At 38.6% G+C, this 24,254-nt stretch overlaps 1 protein-coding gene across 1 annotated transcript in view; it reads right to left on the bottom strand.

The window, feature by feature from the left end:
* Positions 1-23,981, bottom strand: part of STEAP2 (STEAP2 metalloreductase) — a 24,325-nt gene extending 344 nt beyond the window's left edge. The window contains exons 1-5 of the mRNA XM_066553072.1: positions 23,923-23,981; positions 18,687-19,208; positions 16,498-17,025; positions 14,685-14,849; positions 1-8,437 (exon numbers count right to left, since the gene is read on the bottom strand). The exon at positions 1-8,437 is cut by the window's left edge and continues 344 nt beyond it. Of these exons, the coding sequence (XP_066409169.1) occupies positions 8,153-8,437; positions 14,685-14,849; positions 16,498-17,025; positions 18,687-19,178 (1,470 nt within the window). The 5' untranslated portion in view covers positions 19,179-19,208; positions 23,923-23,981 and the 3' untranslated portion in view covers positions 1-8,152. The remainder of the gene's footprint in view (positions 8,438-14,684; positions 14,850-16,497; positions 17,026-18,686; positions 19,209-23,922) is intronic.
* Between the last annotated feature and the right edge of the window lie 273 nt (positions 23,982-24,254).

The raw sequence follows: 24,254 nt of genomic DNA, 5'->3' as shown, positions 1-24,254 counted from the left end.
AACTCCAAAATGATGGCAAAATTACAGCCTAGCATAGTATAGGACTCTGAATTTAGAAAATGCAATGGCCCCTTTGACATCCATGACATCCTGAGCTGTGATCACAGAACACAGGTCATACAAAGGCAGGACTGTAGCACATTTATAAAGTGCCCTCACACGATGTGACAGTGCAGTTGCCAGCCTTGGAGCTGGTGTTTGACACTCTTCATCTGTCCATGTACACACATCTTTCCATTACTATAACCACCATACTGGCCCTTCCACGTTCTACTTAAGTATATGTTTCTGTGAACATTCTGTATTGTATTCAGGCTTATACTGGAAGGAACAAGATTTTCTATTAAGCATCTGATATTAAAAGTGCTGACAATGGTTGTATGTCTTAAGGCATTCAGCTGAAAAAGCTGAATTATATATATATTTTTTCTCTTGGTGCCAAGATAGGAACTGAAGTTGTATGTATTCAAAGTTTTAAAGCTTATATTAGAAAACCTGCTTACATTTATTTCTATTGTAGCCTAAGTGATTTCAAGTTTGGTTGCTCTGTGTTTTGAATGACAAATGTATAGAGAATATACCTAAATTGGGCAACTTAGTCTGTAAATTATAAGCTTAAGTCACATGGCACTTGTTGGCTCACTGTTCCAAAGATCATATTGCAAAGCTCCATTTGCTCACTGTGCACCTTCTTCAAAATGAAGCTTTTAAAATTTAGGATAAAAGCTACATTATGCAAATTTGACTACAGGGATTCTGCTGCCCTTGGCAAATGGAAAACAGCCATTCTCAAAATCATGCAATCAACTGTGATAATATTTGCTCAAAAGTTAATAAACCCCAAATAGGCTTATATTGTATTTTTATCACATCTACTTCTTCCATTGGTGATGAAAATATTCAAGACACCAAGGCCTTACTTACAAGAGTATTAAATTTTAAGTCTTACAAATGCTAAGAAATATGTTAAAAATGTAGACTTGATGTAAAGAGGATTTCTGTTTTGACTAAGGACAAACTATTTTGGTGTGAAGACACAGTTCAGCAAACTCTGTTCTTGAGGTAAAACTTAAATTTCATAAAACCACAGGACTCTGTGTGTAGAACACAGTTGCGTGTTAGAAGATCAAGGTTACATATCTAGGTCTGCCATTAATCTCCTGTTGACTTTGCTGAGTGAATTATTTCCTCTAGCACTCAGTATTCACTGTTTTACAAAATAAGTTGCATGCTTTTAAGGGACTGTTATTCAGTATTTACCTTTCATGTGCTGCAATGAGGGTCTTCAGCTCCTAGTCAAGTGATGTCCTTTTCTTGGCTATATTCAACATGTAGATTCTGTCCAAAGCCATCTGCACTCTTTATCAAATATGACACTGAGGTCTTTAAAGTACATAAATCTTTCTAAAATTCTTTCTAAGTCTGTTGACTCCTCAACTTCCTTTTCATTCTCCTTTCATTTTTTTTTGTCTGTCCTGACAGACCTTCTATGTTTGATACTTACAGAATAAAAGGAAAAGACCTTTGAAGTGGCTGGCAGTAGACTCAGTCTTAAACCCATCAAGTCAAAAGAGCTTCCAACATCTGGATTTACCTGCCTGTACTATTAAAATACAGTGCTGAGGTCATGGAGTGGTATGGAATGGAGGGGAACTTTCACACTGATCTTTATTACTGTAAGGAAACACAGTAAATCACAGGACACAGAACTTACACTCTTGTACAGTACAAGGTAAGCCTGGAGAAGGGTGTAAGTTTGGGGTCCCAGCTGCTGGCATGATATCAACATTCAGTAAAACAAGCACTGAGATATAGAGAAATGGAGAGATTAAAAAAAATAGAAGCCAAGAAAACAAAGACTTCAAGGTCCAAAATGTTACTATTAGGTTAGGCATGGCACAAACCAATATTAAATGTTCTGAATTTTAAAAACACCTATATTCCATTTGGGAGTCTGGGAAGGCTATGTAACCTAATGTGAAAGCAATGCAAATGCTGCCAGCTCCACTGACCCATGCATCTTTACTTCTCTGAACTCAGAACAGTTTATGCTGCTGATGGACAGGTAAGCAGCTTTATACCTCTCATGTATTGTTTTCCTCTTCTGCTGGCATAAGCCTCTTAGAAAAAAAGTTATGTATTTCCAAAAGAAGGACTGCAAAGTACTTCACCTGTTTGTTTCATTTGAAGAGTAATTCTATTTCATACACACAACAGGACACTTGGCAAACATACTGGTGCCTAGCAATCTCATCATAGCCAAACTTTTTGTTGAATGAAAAGTGGACTGAATATATGCTGATAGTACTGTATCTGAAAGCATGGAGAATATCTTAGAGTAGAATAAGGGATATAGCTATCCAGTGTGTCTGTGTGAAAAAGCTGTAATCCTGACACTGAAAAATAAATAAACTGCCCTTAGAATATTTTTATGAACTCACATTCAAATTTTATCTCTCAGAGAAAATGTTGATCGGAGCACCCATGTATTAGAAAGAAACACAAGATAAAATTTATTCTGCATAAGCACAGAAGAAAAAGCAAAATACCTTACACTGATTTTTTATTGATTTTTGTGTAAAACACAGTCTGTGGAAAAATAGATAAGAGGATTACTAATAATTTATAATAGCCCTGTTCAGAGAGACAGCACAAACAGTCTGACAAACACAACTACAAAGAGAATATTACACATGGGAGACATATTATGCTTACTTTAAGACACTGCCAACAAGGCATGAGAAACAATATATAATGACAGAGATCATTGTTCAAGTCAGTTAAATGTGTCACTTATTTTAAAGGCTGTAATCTAATTAATTCAAGCAGTATCATATGGTGATACAATATCAGTACTGCAATATTATTCATTATATTGACAGAAAATACTACAGGATGAATAGCCAAGAATTCAAAACCTTGTGTATTAGGAGATGCACTGTCTGCAAGGAACTATGCATATGCATTCATTACCACTGCATATGTAAAAATATTAACACTGAAAAATTCAATCTATCTAGTTTTTATGCACCTGATACATCTAACTTTCAGAGGAAAGCTGTTTCCTAACTGTATTCATACCTGTGAAATTTATTGCCACTGGGGAACTCATTGCCTTATATTAATGAACTATTTCCTTTAATGCCAGTTGTGCAGCTAATACCATACAGACACAAACATAGAGACACACCAATTTATAGGCAATTAATGCCAAATAAAAATATTCTTGGCACATCATATAATTTACAATGTTGGAACAAAGAATTAAATGTGGCAACTATTCACAGTAACCATTACCACAAGCTAAAGAACTTGCAAAACAATTACAAAATAATTAATCTCTAAATAACTCAAAAACTCTAAATAATTCAAGAACATGTGCACTTAATTAACTTGTACATAGTTGCAACAGCTAAGAGAATTTTAAGATAAAATTAAAGACACATGGAACCTATGATAGAACTCTTTTAGACAGTGTTAAGAAAGAACACAATATCCATGGAAAACAAATAACCTGTTGCTAAATACATAGAAGTCTCCATTTTATAATATGTTTACAATTCTGTATCACATATTAAGCTCTATTTTTTAAACTGTACAATAATTAAGAGAAATTAGGCTTATTTCATTACTTATTTTCATTAGGCAGTTAAGGAATTTATATAAAGCTACACAAAAATAATTTTATAGCAGACTATTCCCCAAAATATGTATTTATTCTCCTAAGTAACTAAGATGTCTAAATGAATTTAGTTGTTTATATTTAGGCAATCTAAACTAAACAATTAGCCTCAGGTATTTTTCCAATGAGAAGCCTATGGTGAGTTTATAGAAATCAATGTGTTTGGTCAGATGAATAAGATCCCTTGTGGAACTAAACATATGCTGGATGTAAAGTTTGCTAAATGCGTGAGTGTTGTTTACCTTCAGGCTTAACAGTGTCTTGTCAGAGCAAATTGGTCCTTAAAGAACACTACAAAATATTAAATAACAAGTCAACATGCTATTCCAGTTAGAAGTATATACATGGCCTAACAGGAAACCATGTGTCACTTTTGTAGCACAAATATTTCACAAAATGCCTTCATATAGTTGATCTAAAAATATTGTCTATTTATTAATACTTCAATATTTCAACCTTTCAAGTAACATATAAAATTAAAACACATTTTTAATTTTCTACACACAATTTTAAAATAAGAATGACTCATCATTACTCTCTCCAGACATCTTTGGCAATTTATAATGTAGCAGTTTAATCACTGTTGAATAAATTTAATGATGAAGTAACTTTTTGCATAGGAAAGAGGGCCAATACATTTCTGTATATACTGTCAGTGGATGCATTACAGTACAATATCTATGGCCTTTGACAGTAATTTTCAGTTAGTACAATATCATAGTTCTGCAACATTATCACTATTGTATGAAAATAATTAAATAATTGTAGGGAATGTGAATGTCAACTACATATTCCACAGAAATGTAAAATTACTGTAAAATAATAGCAGCATATTTAATTTTTAAATGTAGTCAGATTGTCAATGGTAATACTTTCTGCCTAAATCTGTTCAGAGGTATGAAATTCTACTCTCAGTTATACCAGCCCATTCTAGTGATTTTAGTTAGGTTTCCCATGCAGGACTGGGGTAGAACGTAGAGTGGTATTTATCCCATTAAAATTATCCAAGATTTATTATCTAAGATTTTAAAAGCTAATTTTATTTAAAGGAATGAAGTACAAAGCTTCAAGTTTGTGTGGTTTCACTCTGCATTAATGAAATAGGAAACAGTCCAGGACAATCAATTCCGCAAGCCTTTTAAGAAATATACGCCTTTTGGAATGCCATTACAGACAAAGTTAGGTTAGAAGTTGTAATTTTTACTTGTTCTTCATTTTTATGTGAAAATCTCATTTGTAGTAGTTTAGGCTCCTGTCTGTCTCCAGCAGCAACAGGGTTTTCAGTTAATGTCTAGAATGTTTGGTAAAAAAGTATTGTACTTGTATATCATCACCAGTCTCACTGAAATAGCTGTATCTTGGAGGAGGAACAATAAAATAAATACCCTGAAACAAACTTATTTGGTTTTGGAAAAAAGAAAGAATACAAATATTTATTTATTTATTTGATAGATTTATTGAACCTTTTTTTCCTTCCTTATTTTTCTGTTCAAAAAATAGGACAGTTTCATATTTCTAAAATGCTTGATAAATTTTTTGAGAATGTAGCTATTAAATACAGTAATCCAGAGGCAGCACCTGTCTCGAATAAATCCAAAATAATTGATTTCCAAGAGGTTGAGAAGTTGTGTTAGGAAAAAAAATCACTGGACACTTGCTTTCTTTTTAGAAGCATCTACCACTTGTCAGCTACTGGAGACAACTCTCAAAGACCTTAGCCTGACCAATTACTGCTGTTATTATAATTTATTTTTCCAAAAATAGTGAAATAAAATTAATTATTTTCCTTCCAACTGACTCCTCACCAAGGCTTAAAAAGGAGGATAAATCTGAGCTTTCCAACTACTTGAAATTGAAAATTTGTGAACTAAAATAAAGTATCAAATATCTGTTGACCCATATAACAGTTGTATTTTTCAAACAATGTATTCACAAACCTCCCTTTCCAAGAATCCACTGGCCTCTTATTCAATACAAAACATGTCTAAAGACATATAAAAATACTTTAATTATGAAAAAACATCATTAAAGTATTTTATTTTTCATCTCTAGATTTGAACATGCTTAAAGTGAAAGGAAGTTCAACTGCCTCATTTTGCAACAAACCCAGAATATACACAGGGTTGATGTGTAAGTCTGGGGAATTTGGATACTAGAATAAAAATAAAATAGTTGTAGATATTTTGGATTTTAAATTAATTTAAGAATAACTAACATGAACTCTTTAGGCTTAGGTTGGCATAACTGGGGGCAGAGTTTGATTCTAGAATCTTCTTTTCTGAATTTAATTACAAGCAGAGATAATGAGATTTACGGGACCAGTGATGTTTAAGGATAAATTCAAGCTTAATTCTATATATTTCTGATACATGATAGGACAAATTCTTTCAAAGCAATAAATAATAAGAGAAGGTTCAGCTAAGAAAATTAGAGATTTTAAACAGTGCAAATATAGATAAGAAAAAATGTAATTTAATACAAGAAAATTAGAACCAAGTACACAATCTGATTCACTGAAATAGAAGTTCTGATAATTAAGCAGTAGCAGCCTGAAGGTATGAGTTGAGTTTGGTTGTTTTGTTAGAGAAGAGTAATTACTACTGACACAGCAGTAGTAATAAGCAATTGTGAACATTATTTAGAATCCAACAGCAAATGCAAATGTCAGGGTTTAGAGATTTTTAAGTATAATAATAATTTGGTTTCTCAAAACTTCAGGCATATCCCAGAGACACTTGTAAAAGTTAGACCTTTATATAAAAATAGAAGATTGGATTTGCACAAAAAGATACTAAGAATTTAAGACACATTCTGGGAAATTCATATATAATAACTTAAACTCCAGTGTAGACACATACAGAACATGAGTATTGTGATGCTTCCAATATATTGGAAGTTTCACAGTGGAAATGGATTTTTATTGTTGCTGAATTCTCAGCTTTTCTTTTTGTTTTAAAATATCTCCACATATTTCAAAGTCATTAAAAAATCAAAAACTAGTTTATACACGTATCTTTCTATAAATGTATAGCACTGTTTTGAATCTTCATTATATGATGTATGGAAATAAAGAGATGCCAAAGGTCTAAAATCCTACTTAATACTTTGAAAAAAAAGTTTAGTACAATACCCTTTGCTTACAAGATGTCACACCATTATTGAGACTGGGTTTGCATATTCCAATCATGTAATGGTGTAAAACCACACACAAATAAATATACTGTACATGTGCAATACACTTGACCAAGTGCAAGGTGCTGCATTTGGGCTGGGGTAACCCCCAGTATTCCAGGCTGGGGATGAAGGGATTGAGAGCAGCCCTGCCCAGAGGGACCTGGGGGTGCTGGTGGATGGGAGGCTGGACATGACCCAGCCATGGGCACTCACAGCCCAGAGAGCCAAACGTGTCCTGGGCTGCACCAAGAGCAGCCTGGGCAGCAGGGCAGGGAGGTTTTGTCCCTCTGCTCTGCTCTGGGGACAGAGACCCCACCTGGAACACGGCACCCAGCTCTGGGGTCCAGCACAGGAAGGACAGGGACCTGTTGGGGTCCAGAGCAGGGCCACTGAGATGGTCAGAGGGCTGGGGAGCCTCTCCTGTGAGGAAAGGGGGAGAGAATTGGGTTTGTGCAGCCTGGAAGGGATGGCTTAGGGGTGACCTAACTGCAGCTTTCCAGTTCCTGAAGGGAGCCTACAAGAGAGCTGGAGAGGGCAATGGCATGTAGTGACAGGACAAGGGGGAATGGCTATAAACTAAATGAGAGTCGGTTTAGATTGGGTTTAGATTTAGATTTTTGGAGGAAATTCTTTACGAGGGTGGTGAGGCACTAGCAGAGGGTGTCCAGAGAAGTTGTGGATGCCCCATCCCTGGAAGTGTTCAAAGCCAGGGTGGATGGGGCTTTGAGTAACTTGGTCTAGTGAAAATTGTCAAGGCCCATGACAGGGGCATTGGAATTTACTGATCTGTAAGGTCCCTTCCAACTCAAACCATTCTGTGATTCTGTGATCATTACAAATTAATTTCTTTCAAACCCTAGTTATTTCCTAAATAATTTACTTTATATTCTGAACTCATTAACCCAGAAATGTGGTTTTAATAGAAAAAACACTGCCCAGAAAATGTCATATTAATAAGCAGCACTCTAACACATATCCTCTAAGGCAAAAAAATATCTGTAAAGCCTGGTTCTAATAAAATATTTTTGTGATATAACTGTGCAAAGGAACATTATTTTTTTTATTTCATAATCGTCTGCCCTCTGTACTCTAAAACAAAAATATTTTTGTAGTTATCAGAAATAGTTGTCTTCTAGTTATAAACTTCTCATAGTTTGGTTAAGAGCTTGTACTATATGTCAAACAAGAGACTTTACAAAGACTCCTACTTAACTAAACTCCTAAAAATGCAAGTTTATTTGACATAGACAAAAAAACCCAAAGCCCAAACATGTATGACAGTGTTAACAAATATCATCACATTACAGTTATCCTTTCTGGGGAGAGATGTGGAACAGACCCACTTACTTCTTCTATAACATGGCTTTTCTCCCATCCTCTTCGAATTCTCCTCAGTTTCCTACTTACACATGGCAAAAGTAAGATGATCTTACCTACAATTACAATGGAAGGCAGAACAAGGGCAAGAACAAAATTTGGTGGTGTATAAAATCTGTAATACTCTTCTTCAAAAGCTCTCTTCCATCCATAAATCAGTACATGGAAAGTACTTATAAGCAGAGCAATGTATCCAAGTGTAGACTGTGAAGAAAGAGAAAACAGGAAAAATAAAAAGATATAATAGCACTTGGTCCTTCACCTGACAGTTCTAATAAGTTATTTGGATTATTTTAACATTTCTATTAGACACCAAGTTAAGATCTCTTACCTATTCACACATTCATAGCAATATATGGTTTTAAGTTACCATTCTGAAACTTACTGACTGAACTGAGCACTGATTTACAGAGTACCTTTGCTAACATCTACAGGCCTTAGTCAAAGCTGAAATGATGTTGCCCAAATTCTAAGTAATGGAAGCCAACTTCAGGATAGGTATGCCAATAAGAAACAATTCCAGAGTAGTTACTAGAACAACATCCATTGTGACTGGAAATTAAGTTTCCTAATTCTTAATTATGAGGATAGATCACTTCCAAGATTCCTTATTATGGAACAATGGAATTCTGTTGGAAGAGATTTGGGCCTAAACTTGCATATTTTTATCACTTTGAGATGTACAGCTTACTTCTGCCTCACAAAGGCCTACATCCACTTGTCTGATGTTAGCATAAACCATCCCTTACCTTCTCCCTCAGTTGTTGCTGACTGTTTAATGGGAATATCTGAACTGCAGGGCTTGGCCATAATAGCACAAAGCAGTGCTGCAGTCTACCATAAACCAGCAGAGCTGGATAAAAGATGAAAAGAGAGGGTTCCCACAGCAGCCTGCAGAGGAAGGACCTCTCAGCACATAAATCTAGAGCTTGCCACAGAAGGTGGTGATAACAGGGATCACTCAGCAGTTCTGTGAATCCACCTTTTTAAGGACCCTGTAGCTGTAATGCTTTGCAGATTTCACAACGCATCAACTTAACTTTCCCAAACCATGACTGAAGAAGACTACTATGCTTTGACTTCTGGTGGTGATCAAATGAAGGAGAACTCTTTCTGGTCAAAACTGATGTAATGACTAACTTGGCTGGGAAACATTTGTGGAAAATCATTGAAACAGAGAACAAGCATTAAGAAAGGAAATTGGCTACCAAGGTATGGTCTAATTCCAGCAAACTGACAAGCAAAGAAAAATGCAGCCCAAGGGTCCATAATAGGTAGTAAAATAATTAACTCCTTCTACTTCAAGATTAAGCAGCTTCTAAAGCAAGAAGAATGTCTGAGCTAATACTATTTGCAAGGATTCACAGGTATAACGGTATAAAAAGAAAATATTCCTGTTAATTTCTAGGGACCGCTACCCTGTTTTGTGACTTTCCAATATTTATGTATTTTTTTGCCAGTGGTTTCAGGGCCATTTTGTTAATCTTTATATATGCTGCATACTTTTTTCTTAAAAAAAATTGTTCCCAAAATATCCCATAGTAAACAGAACATTTAGACAAACACTTGAGGATATGAAAACAGGGTATGTGGTATTTGAACGGAACTTCTGGTGAGAAAATTGGACAGCAAACAATATAGTCAGTCAAACCTGGTGTTATAAGATGTTGTTACAGATTTTTGTTGGTATGACTGTCCTGAATTCATTGTTACATTACTGGCAGCAGGGAGAAGGGCACAAGTGAATCATATCCCTCATTTCTTCATCAGGATTACTGATGAGAAATATAACAATTCTTGAAAATACAAACAGAAGGGAAATATTATACATTCATTCCCAATTATTTTATTTTAGTGCTTATTTTAATTCCATTTGCAAGCTATAGTTTTGAGACATCTATATATGTCTATCTAATGGTCAAAATGGAAACTAAGAAGTACATCCAGTATATTTTAAACTAACAACAAAAGGACAAGAAAAACACATGATGCAGTTTTATTAAGTTCTTTTTTTTCTTGCCCTGTGAAGAGTTGCCATATGCTTCTCTGAAGTGTTGGTAGAGCATGTGCTAGTGTGTACTGCTCAATTTCAACCACACATCTAAAACTAACAAAGACATTGCTATAGCTTCTGTCAGCTACCAATGTCAGCTATGTTCTTCAACTGGGCTCTTAATTACCATTACCAGACTCCAGATGATAATTACTTTAAGAGTAGAGGACTTCTGAAAGCAGCAAGAAGAAGTACTGTTTCTTCACTGGTAAATTCACATTGAACAGTACAGTGAGCAGAAAAATCAGTTGTAATTCCTGGCAACCCTCTGCCTGGGCTTTAGGATGGCTGCAGGGAAAAGTGGAAGAGTATCTTTGACTGCTTTGTTTTCTTATCTTCCATAATACTATGTTTCCTGAAAGCTGAGTAATAGATTAGCACATTTCCTATGGACTCCCAAATCTTTTAGTTTTTCTCTAAGTCCTCCCTGTTTTGTTTCTTTTCCTTCCTGATCAAAGTCAGCTTTTAGCCAATATGGGAGATTTCCAGCTAAGGCTACTGATAAATTGGACAAACTGGTATTGTTTGAGAAAGGAACCAACAAAACTTAATGGAGCAGGAAAGATGAAAGAGAAAAAACCCTAAAATGTTACCAGCAAGATGAACCTATTTAGAGACAAAATATGCTGTGAGGCAAATCTGGTTCAGGAATTTCCACATTCACAATGGTCGACTAGTTCCAAGCAATTTATATATACAAAAGGTATTTTCTAAATTCAACATTTATGCAAGATGTACTTCAGATTCTCTGTGTAACAGCTATTGCTAAACTTAAAAACTCTTTGTAGTAACTTCTGACTGGAATCTTACCCACAAACTTGCTAAATACTCAGGCCTTAGTCTACCTTACTCTGGGGAGAAAGTATCCTATTATTGTGGGAGAACTAAGTTGGGGCAGCCTTTCCTCAAAGTGTATGCATGAGAAATATTTTACTCACACTGCCTCCAAAAAACTTTAGGATTGGGATAGCAGAGAAAAGGAGTATCTACAAAAAAGTCAGCTTCCTACCACTCAAATGGCAGATCTGTGTTGTTTTTTGCTAAAAAACATGAAGCTCAGCTTTCAAAACCAGTCTGCTCTGTCCATTGCCACTTTAAATGATGGGGTTTGGACTTGAAGTCTTAGACTGGAAAACAAAAACAGCAGTCATTACATTATATATTTACATTATATATTTACAGTTTAACTTTCCTCACTAGACTGAAGGACCAAGTGCAGGATAGCTTGCAGACAACACTCTCCATTTCCTTGTATTTTATGTGAACAGTCAAAGACTGGTTTCAATAAATGTCTTTTTTTTCTGTTTACAGTGTGTTGGTTTAAGCTGTTTATTCTGCCTGCTCTGACAAAATACGAATTCTTTTGTATTTCTTGCCCATGTCTTCCTTTGCTCCTTATCCAATATATTTAGATGAGAAAAAGAAGAATACTGAAGTGGCATTTAAGAAAATTGATGCATTAGTTTATCAGCCCCAGCTTTCTTCCCTGCTGCTTTTCTCAGTAAACTTCAGCTCTGGGTTATGTTAATGTGACAGCAAAGTTTCATACTAAGTTTCAGTCATCCAGGATCTCCTACTGAGAAAACTTCATCACTGTCTCATTCTGTGGCTCCTCTCACTGGGTGTTATGAGTGTTTCTCTCCAAATCATGATGAAGTAATCAAACCTTTGTTTTGTACAGTGGTCAACTCTGTACTGTAGCAATTCCTCTTTTCTGCTGGTCTCTTAGCTCTTTCTAGGACTGACACAGTAATTTCCTTTTGCACTATTAAACATTCTCATATCTCACTTTGTTCATATGTGTACTATGAGTGAAGCCTGCACTACTTGACCTCTCAAAGTCCTTTTCCCTTGATGAAGCAGGCTGGGATTTTTGGAGCTGCTGACACCTGTGTTTGAAACCAGGCTAGGTAAGATGGAGGCATCTCCAAAAGAATTTGGGACATCAAAGACAGCAATTCTGTGCAAAACTACTGACAACTGGTGACTCTTTAGAGTATTAGGAAGACTGTGTTTGAAGACTCATTGAACTGCTGTAGACTGGGGAGATGCTGCTTAGGGCTTCTTCTACTGGAACAAGGCTAGTCTATACTGTACATTTTAATAAACTCAGATTTTCCTAGTAGGATTCAAGACTATGTTCTTGTGGTAAAACTATTTAGAAGAGGCCACACCCTTATTTTGATGAAACTACATTTTCTAAGATGAGCAAGCAAGAATGTGCTGTTCTCAGTGGGAAGTGTTGAGCTGGGACACTGAGTTTGCTGACTGACTGATTCTTCATCTGTCAGATATGAAACAAGTCCAGCAGCTGTTGTGGCAAATCATCAGAGATTCAGGACTAAAACTAGAGACATACTGCTTTTCCCAACTGAAAAGAAAAGCAGCAGTGGGATGATAGGTTAGTAGTTCTGCTGTTTATCCCCCTGACACAGAAAAGATTGAGAAATTTAAGTTTAATTTTCCTTCACTGAAATGAAGTTCAGTAGAAGAAAAACATAAAAGAGAGTAAGTATTATAATGTTTTATCTGTTCTCCTTGCATACTGGGGACAGTGAAAATTATACAGAAATACAGACTCCTTTTACTCTAGTAAGCAATCACTTTAAGTCTGTCTTCTGATTGAAGAAATCAAGAAGATTTTTTTTTGACAAGTAACTAAGTGGAGAATAACATACATCCTGAGAATTAATGACAAAGTAAATACTCACTAACTTTAAGAAATTTTTTAGTAGTTCAATACTTTTGTGATTAATGAATTAGTTCATTACCAATACCAGTTATCTTCTGCACATAATACAGTATGAACTGTAACATACATCCCGAGCAAACAACTTATTCCCAAACAACTTCCTCAAAATACTGTCAGATGGGTCATTAAAGTTCATAATTCTTTAGATTTGGAACTATTTTGACTTAATTTACAGTGGAAATAACTGCAGTAAATATGCAGTTCTAGATACATCATTGTGATTATTGTATGGGTTTTGACTCAGTCACACAAGCATGAATTTTCGAAATATGAGTAAGGAAAAATAAGACAAAAATGGTGTTTTTGTGGCTGGAAGTTATTACTGGATAAAGGAATCATCTCACTCACAAGTGAATACATATTTTCCCTTTTGCACTGATGTTTTATATCACCCAACAGCAGTACTACTGTCCCCACACAGAGAAATCCAGATGGCAGAGATATTGTAACAATACACTTGAGTTTTTAGTCTCTCTGAAGGTTTAAAGCCATGACTGTGAATAAACAATTCTATCAGGGTAACTCCACTTTGAAAAACTTTTCAGCAAACTTTTTGTAGGTCTACCTGCAGTTTTCCAGTAATGGAAATCAGAAGGAAAAGAAAAGACATCACAGACAGATGCCAAACAACTACAGCCTTTGAAGTGTTCCCCACCATTCTATTCAAAATATCTGTAAATTATGAAGTGCAACCCAAGCCCTGAACTTTAAAGTCAGCGCCCACATTCTGAAATGAACAGGACTCAGAATTAAGCAATATTATTAGGCTAAGCTGAAAAAAATGTTAATCAGAAAAGACTGAGCTAAGACTACAGTACTAAAGCCAAAGTCAGAAAACAAAACATAACAAACCCAAAAACTGTGCACACTTAGGAATTTTCACCCAACTGAATCCTAATAAAATTTCTTATACCTGACTGCTTCCTAGAACTACTGGCAGTTATGTGTAAGAGCAAGCACTGAGCTGTTCATTAAAGCCTGTATTTCTCAGTATTTTATGCTGGTTAGATTTGCATGTTCTAGGTGTTTACCTGAGGAAGGAAGGAAGGCAGCAGATGGTGTGCCAGGGCCTCGAAAAGCCTCTGATTTTAATAAGTAACGCTCCATATTTTACTAGTGGGTATTTTCAGCTAATGGGAATAATGCAGTTGAGAGCTGTGTCAAGTCCCACAGTGGATGAGAAGTAAAACTTAAGCAATGGCACCATGGCTGTCAGAGGATTGTGCAATAAAAATATTTCAGGGCAAATTAAGTCTTCAGTTTTAATAGCTGTGTGCATCTACATATACAAGTATCTCATCAGTATCACTGCATTTAGCAGGTTTGTCCAAATTTATCTAATTTGAATTTAGCAACAAGTTCTAAGAACAGAAAATGAATAGATTAGTGATCATTTGGTCTTAGCTATGTTGGTTATTTAAGATCAAGAAGTGTAAAATAAAAAGTCCTGTTCTACACTCATGAAATGCTTAATGTGTCTTCATGGTAACATATTTACTGAGTAATTGTTTTTATTGAATTACCAGAGGCAGAAGAAAAAAGGCTCTTGTCACATTGCAAGGAGCTTTTTTTTATGATGTTGATCATGACTGTGATGAAGGAATTCTTGTTAACACCAAAACCCCCTTATTAAAAAAGTAACACACCTGAATAAAACTGAACTCCCTCCAGTTTAAGGCACTGTTTACTGAAGGGATGGAAGTTACTGCCAGCAAGGAAAGCAATCCAAGACTCATTATTCCAAAGGAGATATACATTTCAATTCGCCACACTTCTTCCTCATTCCAAGAATTTTCAACATTTGCATGAACCTGATGAAAGAGCAGAAAGGATGAACTTTATTCTAAAGAATATTAAAAATACCAACAGAAGTAATTTTGTTGACCTAAAGTTCACAGTCACAGGACAACTATAAAATGCAGTCAAATATTTCAGAGGTTTCCTCATGCCTTGGAGAAAAACAACTATTTCCTTACTGCTGGTATTGGCTTTTGCTAGATTAAAAATATACTAAACATGGAAATTTTAGATGAGATGCTAAAAGAACATGTAACATTATATACCATTTACAACAATACTGTCATAAAATCAGGTAACTGCACATTCTTATACACTGTAGAAGAGGAGTTGTGTTCTTCAGACTCTGCAAACTTAAATTCCGTAACATAAGTTGCAATTTCTTTTTAGTTTGGAAATTAGATTTTAGATTTTTTAATTACATTTAGAAATAACTTAGCATAATTTCCTTCAGCTTTTCTATGCTGAGTCCAGGCTTGCTTCTCTCTTTCACTATTGACATCAGATTTTTCCAAGATGGTTCTTGCTGGAGAGTTTTACCAGAAAAAAAGAAACTATTCAGGACCTTAACAACTATGAAACTTAGATATTCAATTCTTTTTTCCGCTTCCAGGTTAACTATTGCAATATGACATGTCTTGAAAAAGGTGCACCAGAAATATTAGCAAGTGAAAGTTTTACAGTATCATTAAAACTAAGATAATTTCTTAGCAAACGTACCAGTGAATCCTTTAGCATTACTAATTTTAAGTGTGAATTACGGTTTCATGCTGCCTATTACAGTTTTGCCCTTCCCCTAAGTTCAGTTTTTGAACTCTTTTGGAGTTTGCAATGCTGCCTGTAAATCTGTTACATTTTATTTTATTTCCTTATTTGGTCTACCTTTCTGTTTTATCATTTCTCTCTTTGCTACAGATTTTATGTGGTGAATGGCAATGCTGTTTTTTGGGCAATGCTGCTTTTCTGCCACTTTAAAGGTTACAATAAGCTGTCTCCCTGACAGACAGCAGCATCAGACCCTCTTCTAGAGATGACAGATTTGTTGGAGAACATTTCAGGATTATGCAAGATCAATTGTTCCTGGAAACTATGAGTCAATTTCTATTGTGTGCAATAGATGATGTCCATGGAATTTTAAAAGAATAAAGTATTTTTAGCATTGGTCCAAAATGTTACAAAATATCAGCATCTTCTTTTTTTCCTTTTTGGAACACAGAAGCATCTGTAAGTATGATTACAGTATCTGTCTTTATATTTTTCATATTTGTAAATGCACTTATGATACTACCCCGATGTGTTAAGTATACATAGAAAGAAACATACCTCAGAATCTTCCTGCTGTTGCTCTTATCCTGTCTATCCTACATTCTTCTTGTGTATATTGCTATCAGGAATTTGAGTGGGACATGTCCTTGATTTCAGTAGGACACGTCCTTGATTCCCCCTGCCACATAAACTTGACTGCAGGTTGACCCACAAGGTGAGCCAAATGCACAGATATTCTTTTAGTCTCTTTATCTGGCACTACCTATGCATAAGATAACCCATAACTATTGTGCCAAAAGCAGTAGAACAGATTAAGAAAAACCCAATTACTGTATTCAGGAGCCATATGCACCCAGCCAAGGCATTTCTGGCTTATTGAACTAAAGACTGTCTTACCTGTTGGTATGCCATGTTGAGGAACAAGTACCTCTCTGATCTCCTCATAGGCAAGCAGAGGCTGTACACCACGTGCACTGTGGCAAAGAAAAAACTGAGCAGTCCAAGCTGCTTCCGACACTGGAGCCAGCTGTCCAGCCAAGGAGGAAAGCGCCGGTACTTAGTGCCATAGTAAAGCTGATAAGCAGCTGCAATAAGTCCTGATAAATATACTAGAGAAAGCAAAGTGATAGCAACAATTGGCAAGGTCTTGTTGACAATCTCAATGGGAATCTTGTAAAAGTCACTCTGCTGATTTCTCATGTAGGGATGGATGACATCTCTGACAAAGGAATAGATGAAGAAAAATGTTGCCAGGCTAATGGCAATGAGTACAGGCCCCTTCCACAGGGTGAACAGGCGCAGAGGCAGGTTTTCAATCTCCCTTGAAGATGACAGTGCCCCCAAATCAATAGGAATGAAACTGAGCTGACGGGCAAGCTCAATAACTTGATGGCGAGCCTGAACATTGTTACTGCATATATAGACCTGTTGGGAGAGTCAAGGGAACTGTCTGTAGTCAGAGAAAAAGATTCAAAGGTAAACAAAAAACCAGCAAAATCCACCAAAAACCTTAAGGGCTTCAAAATCAAAACTACATCACAACTGCTAAAACTGTACACTTTATCCCAGCTTATATTACCAATGTGAGAATAAAATCACATAAAATCTAGCCAAAGTGCAAACATGCACTTTGACTTAGTAACAGAGTAATCAAAACAAAATTGGCTTTTTCTTGGATTTAATAATAGGGAATGTCTTGGTAATCTGCACACTGAAACGTGTCATACCGAAATGTCTACAGGACTGGACTAACTTGAAGCTACAGCTAAAAGCATTTAAGAAAATCCAAAATCTCTCAAAAATACAGGAATCTTGAACAATGACCCTTAAACAACTTTAGCATCCACAGACTGAGAAGCAGCGATCTGTGTAATCTCTCAGTGGGTAACAATTTTAGCATTATTTCACAACCCAGATTTCCACAGATTTCAGATTTGAGTATTTAACAGAAAAGACAAAAACAAGCAGCCAAATAACTTATTCTAAAGGCCAGTTTTTTACACAGACAAAGAAGTGTGCTGCTACAAAGTCCTTCAAGGTTCCATTAAAATTTACAGTGGGCTATAGTTTGCCCAACACTATTTGCTGACCATCTGCATTGAAGCAAATATGATCTGTTTTGACTGAAGTGAATTAGTATTGTGCTATTCTGAAAGGGAATGAAAGAAGTATGGTGAAGTTATTTTTTAGATTATGCTAATTCCATATCAATTGCATTCCATTTAAATCTACCTGAAGTGCCAGAATTGAAAGTGCCAGAACTGAATTTAGTCTCCAGCAGTCATGTTACATCATGTTATTTATTATGTATTTCTCAGATTTCATAAAGCTGTGAAGGACTGGATGCTTGCACAGGTATAAATCCTTTACATCACTTCAGCAAAAGATGAAAAACATAAAGGTGCATTTTCTATATGCAGGATGGATTTCAGAACATACTGGGAAGGACTTTGAACATGATGTTCCCAAGCAGCCCTGGATCAAATGAATGATCACTTAGAAACATATGTGCCTCCTTCTGTTCCTATATTTATGATTTTGGGACACTCTAAGAGCTAGATAATTTCTTTCAATCACTTTGCTGCTACATTAAATGCAAGCACTTTTAGAACAGCTGATTCTTGACCTCTGGGATTAGGACCGGAGATTTCTGTGCATCTCTTTCAATAGTTCACCCCAATGCAGCCCCTAAATGCACTGGAAAAGACTGTCTCTACCCTTGTATAAAGCATAAGGAAACACATGAAGGTATTTCCTATGGAAATTAAGACTCAACTCTTCTCCTCAGTCTGTAGTCACCCAAAGACCAGTTGTTTATTCTAAGCTAGTATTCACATTTCCTCTGCAGTCTTTAAAGACAAACAGGCAACACAGGGAAAAAACTGGACCACTTACTTTATTTCTTTTACAGTGGGATGAACTAAACTCTGAGGGTTTTATTGGCTACTAAAATGTAAGCTAAAGGTCCAACATTTTAGGCATGTTAACTCAGGGAATGTAAATTTCATGAGTTCTGACTGTTACACTCAGTTCCTGTCATTTTCATCTTACAAATAAGTTAAATTAATACAAATAAAAACATTTACCTGTCTGCTGGCATCTTTTGGTCCTAACTGTAGTGACCAAGCTGAAATGACATTGAATCCTTTGACAATTAGGGAATCGGGAAAAAGTGATGCCAAATACTCTGCATTGGAGTCTGGATATTGGTCTACTCTTGTATTATTGCTGACATCAATCAGAATTTTACCAGCAAGTAAATGTTTGAGATCCCACAAAGAGGTGTAATGTTCTCTGTGTATGGCTACAAAAATGATGTTTGTTTTAGCCACTGCATCTTCATGGTGAGTGACATCAACCACATGGGGAAAGAAGTCAGCAGCATGTTTAGGGTTTCTGCTCCCTACGACCACGTGGTACCCACATCTGATGAGTCTGATTGTCAATGACTTAGCGAAGTCTCCACTTCCAATGATGCCTATCGTGACCTTACTGGCATCCTTGATGCCATTGGCAGCATTTGGTAGAAAAGTTTCATTGAGGTTCTTGGGACTCCCCATCATAGAGATTGTTTCCATGCTTCCAAGACACCAAACCTACAATGATTTCTGTATGGAAAAAAAAAAAAAGGAAAGAGAAGAAAAGGAAAAAGAAAAAACAAAAGAAGGAAAAATCAGCATCATACAATTTTATGAGACCTCAAAATCCATTAACACCTCTGGAAGCAAAATCTTTGGTTCTAAGTTTCATATTATATTTTTTCCTTAATCAAGTATGTGCTACTCAATTTTGTCTTGCAATATGTCACCAATAGAAGGAGAAACAAGCAACATTAAGTACTTCAGCACTTCAATAATAGTTCCTTAAGTGCTAAACAGTTTTTTCATCTTCCATTTTTTATCTTCCACTGCCCTGGAATACTGGACCACAATGTAACTTTGTACTCCTGAAACTAATGGTAAATAGAATAATGAGTAGAAACATGTAAAGAAAATTGGCAAATAGTAGAATGTAGAGAGCATTGGGCTGTGATCAGCATGAGATCAGTGAGTACATGGAAGCTGAATTCCATTAAAAGTTTATGCAGGTTATTCTTGTGATATCCTCTCCTGGCCACGAAGGAGGAGATGCAAAAGTCTCAAAGATGCCAATGTCACGACATCATGACAAACATCCATCTGACACACTCACCTGTCAGCTGGAAAATGGGCTGCCCATGTGGATCCAATGGCAGAAACAACAAAGAAATTTATCAAGACCTAGTTGTGAGATCACTAATGACATTTCTAGGTCAGACTGCTTGGTCTGGCCATGGATGTATAAGGATTAATTGTGGATGCAAGGGTAAAGGATTCAAGGCCATGAGTCACAAATATGCTTAACACAATTTTCTATCCAGGCAAGTAAAATAAATCCTGGAGACAAACACACGGGACAGCCTTCCAGAGAAAGCAGGAATAGCCAGATTTCACCCAATAATAAAAGGGAAGATAATTTTAGGACTGAAATTCAGTGTAGTAAGGGATGTTTTGAAGAAGAACAGAAGCTAAGGCTCACAGGAAAATAAAATAAATACTATTATATCCTTGGCCACAGAACTGCATTAAAGCTCTAAGAAAGACATTAAAAACCAACAAAACAATGCTCAGGAGAGAAGTCTGCACACAAAACCACAGTTACAACCTAGGTGGTTCTGCATCACTGGCGGGGGTTGACTCACTGGAGGCCAGGTGTCCAAAAAGGTGCTGCTCTATCACTCCTCCTCAGCTGGGCTGAGGAGAGAAAATACCACAGAAGGCTCATGAGCTGAGATAAGGACAGGGACAGATCACTCACCAGTTACCACCAGAGGCAAACCAGACTCTACTTGGGAAAATTAACTGACTTTATTACCAATCAAAATCAGAGCAGGGCAATGAGAAGTAAAACAAATCCTAAAGAAACACCTTCCCCTCACCCCAGTAAGCTTCTCCCTGGGCTTAACTTTATTCCCAATTCTCTGCCTGCTCCCCCTGTGCAGCACAGGGAGACAGGGAATGGATGCTATGGTCTGTTCATCACATGCTGTTTCTCCTGCTGCTTCCTCCTCAGGGAGAGAAGACCTTCTTCTGCACCAGCATGAGGTTTCTCCCATAGTGGAGTCTCTACATACTTCTCTAGTGTGAGTCCTTCTCACAGGCTACAGTTCACAGACTCCTCCAGTGAGGGTCCCTTCCAGAGAGTGCAATCCTTCAGGAACAGGCTGCTGCAGTGTGGGTCCCCATGGGGTCACAAGCCCTACCAGGAAACCTGCTCCAATGTGGGCTCCTCTCTCCACAGGTCCATGCCAGGAGCCTGCTCCACCCCTTCCCATGGGGTCACAGCCTCCTCTCAGGCATCCACCTATACTGGTGTGGGGCTCCTCCATGGGCTGCAGGTGGATCTCTGCTCTACCTGTCTCTCATGAACCTCATGGGCTGCAGAGGGTGGATCTCTGCTCTACCTGTCTCTCATGAACCTCATGGGCTGCAGGGGGACAACTGCCTCACCATGGCCTGCACCACAGGCTGCAGGGGAATGTCTAATCCAGTGCTCAGGGCACCTCCTTCTTCTTCTTCACTGGCCTTGGTGTCTACATGAGTTGTTTCTCTCATGTGTTGTCATCCTCTGTTCTGCACTGCAATTACTTTTTTCCCCTTCTTACCTATGTTACCTGAGAAGTAACAGCCAGTGCTGATGGGCTGGGCCCTGGTGAGCCATGGTCCACCCCAGACCCAGCTGACACTGGCCCCATTAGACACAGGGGAGGATTCCTGCAGCTTCTCACAGAAACCACCCCTACAGCACTCCTCCCCATCCTGCTACCAAAGTCTTGCCAGGCAAAGCCAATATAATTGTAGAACAGGAATAAAGTCTGAAAATTAGGAAGCAATGAGGAGAGGCAGGCTAAGAAGGAGCAAAAAGAAACCACAAGGTTGCTGTCTTGGGAGCAATCAACAACAGACCACACAGAACCTTTTCCTGAGCTACCGTCCAAGAGCTGATATGATGGTAGTTAATCATCAGTGGGGGACATTAACCAGCCATTGGCTAGTAATACAGCATGTGTGGTGAACAACCCCCCACAATTAAAAGCAGCTTTGTGTTTCAGAAATTAGAGGAAGCTACTAGAAGAATGGGCATTTTTCATTTCAGCTTTGACTAGAAGGTACAAACTCACCAAAACTGGACTCAGAAGTTAAAGACAGAAAGAAATATGTGAAAGTGACCACAAAGTTAGTATTCAAAGAAGATTCTAACAGTGAATCCTTCTGGCAGAGCACAAAGATTTTTCTGCATGCACTCAAAAAAGCATTGACTTTTTCCTTACCATGTGACCTGAAACGTATTTAACACATGACCAAACTACCAGTATTTCCTGTATCAGGATGGGTTTGCATCCAGGAACATGAGAATATCTAACGAGATAAGAGAAGTAACTGGATATGACAGAACATGTATGCTTTCACCATGTGATTACAGCAGCCCATTTCAGTTCTTACCATGTAACCAGGATGTGCTGCAAAACTGAGATTGAAAGGGAACCACCATAAGGAAATGGGCTACCAGCATCATTTAACCATGCTGCAGCCTACTTTCAGTTTTAGTCCAAAGGATCTTGGGGAGAGTGGGCACACAGGACTTGGATGATGAATTGCTCTGGTGAGCTGAATTTGGCCTGCTGGCCAAAGCTTCCCACTGCCCGTTCTAAGGAAAATACAGTGCAAGTAAGAGAATCAAACTAACAGACTTCATAAAAAACCCTAAGGGAACAGGCTGACACGACTTTTAGACAAGTAATCCAAGAGATGTACAAAAGCAGAGTGCTAGCAGTTACTGAAAGGACTATATTAAATGCACAACTGCAATTCAGAGGCAAGAGTGTATAACTGCAACAGGAGAGCTTTCCTGACCTGAAAAATCAGACAAGATTAAAAAAATAAAATGTTGTGTGCATGGCTAAGGAGCACTATAAAAAGACAAAGAAACAGTGCCATCATGTAGGGATAAAATCAGAACAAGGATGGTACAGAAGTGAGTTTGTAACTAGTGAAGAAGATAAATGGCAACAAGTAAAAGTTCCATAAATACAAGAAAAAGACAAAAGACAGAAGGCAAAGTTTATAACTTCACAGGAAAAGGAACAAGTTACAACTCATACTATTGCTAAATGTCTTCTTTATTTCAGCCTTCAGCATAAAAGTTAACTGTGAATAGGTATTTAAAGAAATTCCTTCTACAGGGAGACGGTGAGGTCAAAGTGGGAACGGTAATTTAAGAGTAAAGGATAAAGTTAAAGATAAGATAAAGATTTTCAAGTCAGCAGACAATTATGAAATCAGCCCTTGAGGCTTAAAATGCTGACCAAAGTGACATCTTCAGAAGTAAAGAGATGACAAGACAGGCAGACTAGCACATATTGCTTAAAGAAGGGAGGACGACTAAGGAAAACAAAGACTTGTTAGCCTAACTTCAGCCCCTGGACAGATTTTTCATCAAGTTATTGTGCAATCCATTAGTAAATAAATGGGAAGCAGATGATAAGAAGCAGCCGGGGTGGGTTGTTCAGGAAGAAATTTCAACAAAACCAACCTTCTTTTACGAACTAACTCATTCCAGAGTTATAAAAAATAATAAAAGCGACATAGATTTGACATATGCTCTTAAATTAGCTAACAGAACATCACAGAGCTATGTCAGCCAGATGGTGACACACGTGAAAAACTGCTTCTGGAAAAGTAACTACGGGAGGAGAAACCTGCTTCGGGAAAAGTAACTACGGGAGGAGAAAACCTCACCAAGGCAAGCCGGGCCGTGCGTGTGTGAGCCCCGCTCGGGCGGGCACTTACGGGGCGCGGGCTGAGGCGCGGGGCTGGCGGGAGGCCGGGCGCGGGCCGGTGCCCCCTGGGCGGCAGCGCGGAGCGGAGATCCAGCCCGGAGCAGCTCGGCGGGGCCCCGGTCCGGGCCGGCATCTCCAGCTGCAACGACAACACCGCCCGTGACAGGAGCGGCGGCCCCGCCGCCCGCCGGGCACGGCCGGGGCAGCGCTGCCAGGCCCGCCTGCCGCGGGGCGGGGGCTCGCCGGCCCCGCCAGGTACCGGAGCGCCCCCGCGTTTGCCCGAGGCCGGGCCGCAGCGCTCCGTGGGGCGCCGGCACCGTCAGAGCCCGCCCGGAGACCGGGGCAGCCGCGGCGCAGCCGCCGCGATGGGCAGCAGGGAGAGCCCCGCGGGCGGCGGCTGCGCCCAGGAGCGCCCGGCAGGGATGGGCCCCGTCCCGCCCCGGCCCGGCCCCAGCGCCGCTCACCTCCGCCCGCCCGCCAGGAGCACCGCGCCGCCGCCGCTCCTCCTCGCACTCGGGCCCGCAGTGCCGGGCGGGCGGGGAGGCGGCGCCTGTCCTGCCGCTGCGGTCCGCCCCCTGCGGCCGCTCCGCCACCGCCGCCGCCGCCACCGCGGCCGGGCGGCTCCGGGGGACGTGGGAGCCTTGGTGGGTGATAGCTGATCAGGAGCCGGCAGTGTGTCCGTGCGGTCAGGAGGGCCAGTGGTAGCCTGGGGTGCATCGGGAAGCGTGTGGCCAGCAGGTGGTTTTACCCCTGTAATCGGCCCTGGTGAGGCCACCTCTGGAGTGCTGAGGCCATT

This window comes from Molothrus aeneus, chromosome 1 (assembly GCF_037042795.1).
Source record: "Molothrus aeneus isolate 106 chromosome 1, BPBGC_Maene_1.0, whole genome shotgun sequence".
Lineage (NCBI taxonomy): Eukaryota > Metazoa > Chordata > Aves > Passeriformes > Icteridae > Molothrus > Molothrus aeneus.
Note: the sequence above shows the minus strand (reverse complement) of the source record. Positions and strands in the feature narration are given on the sequence as shown.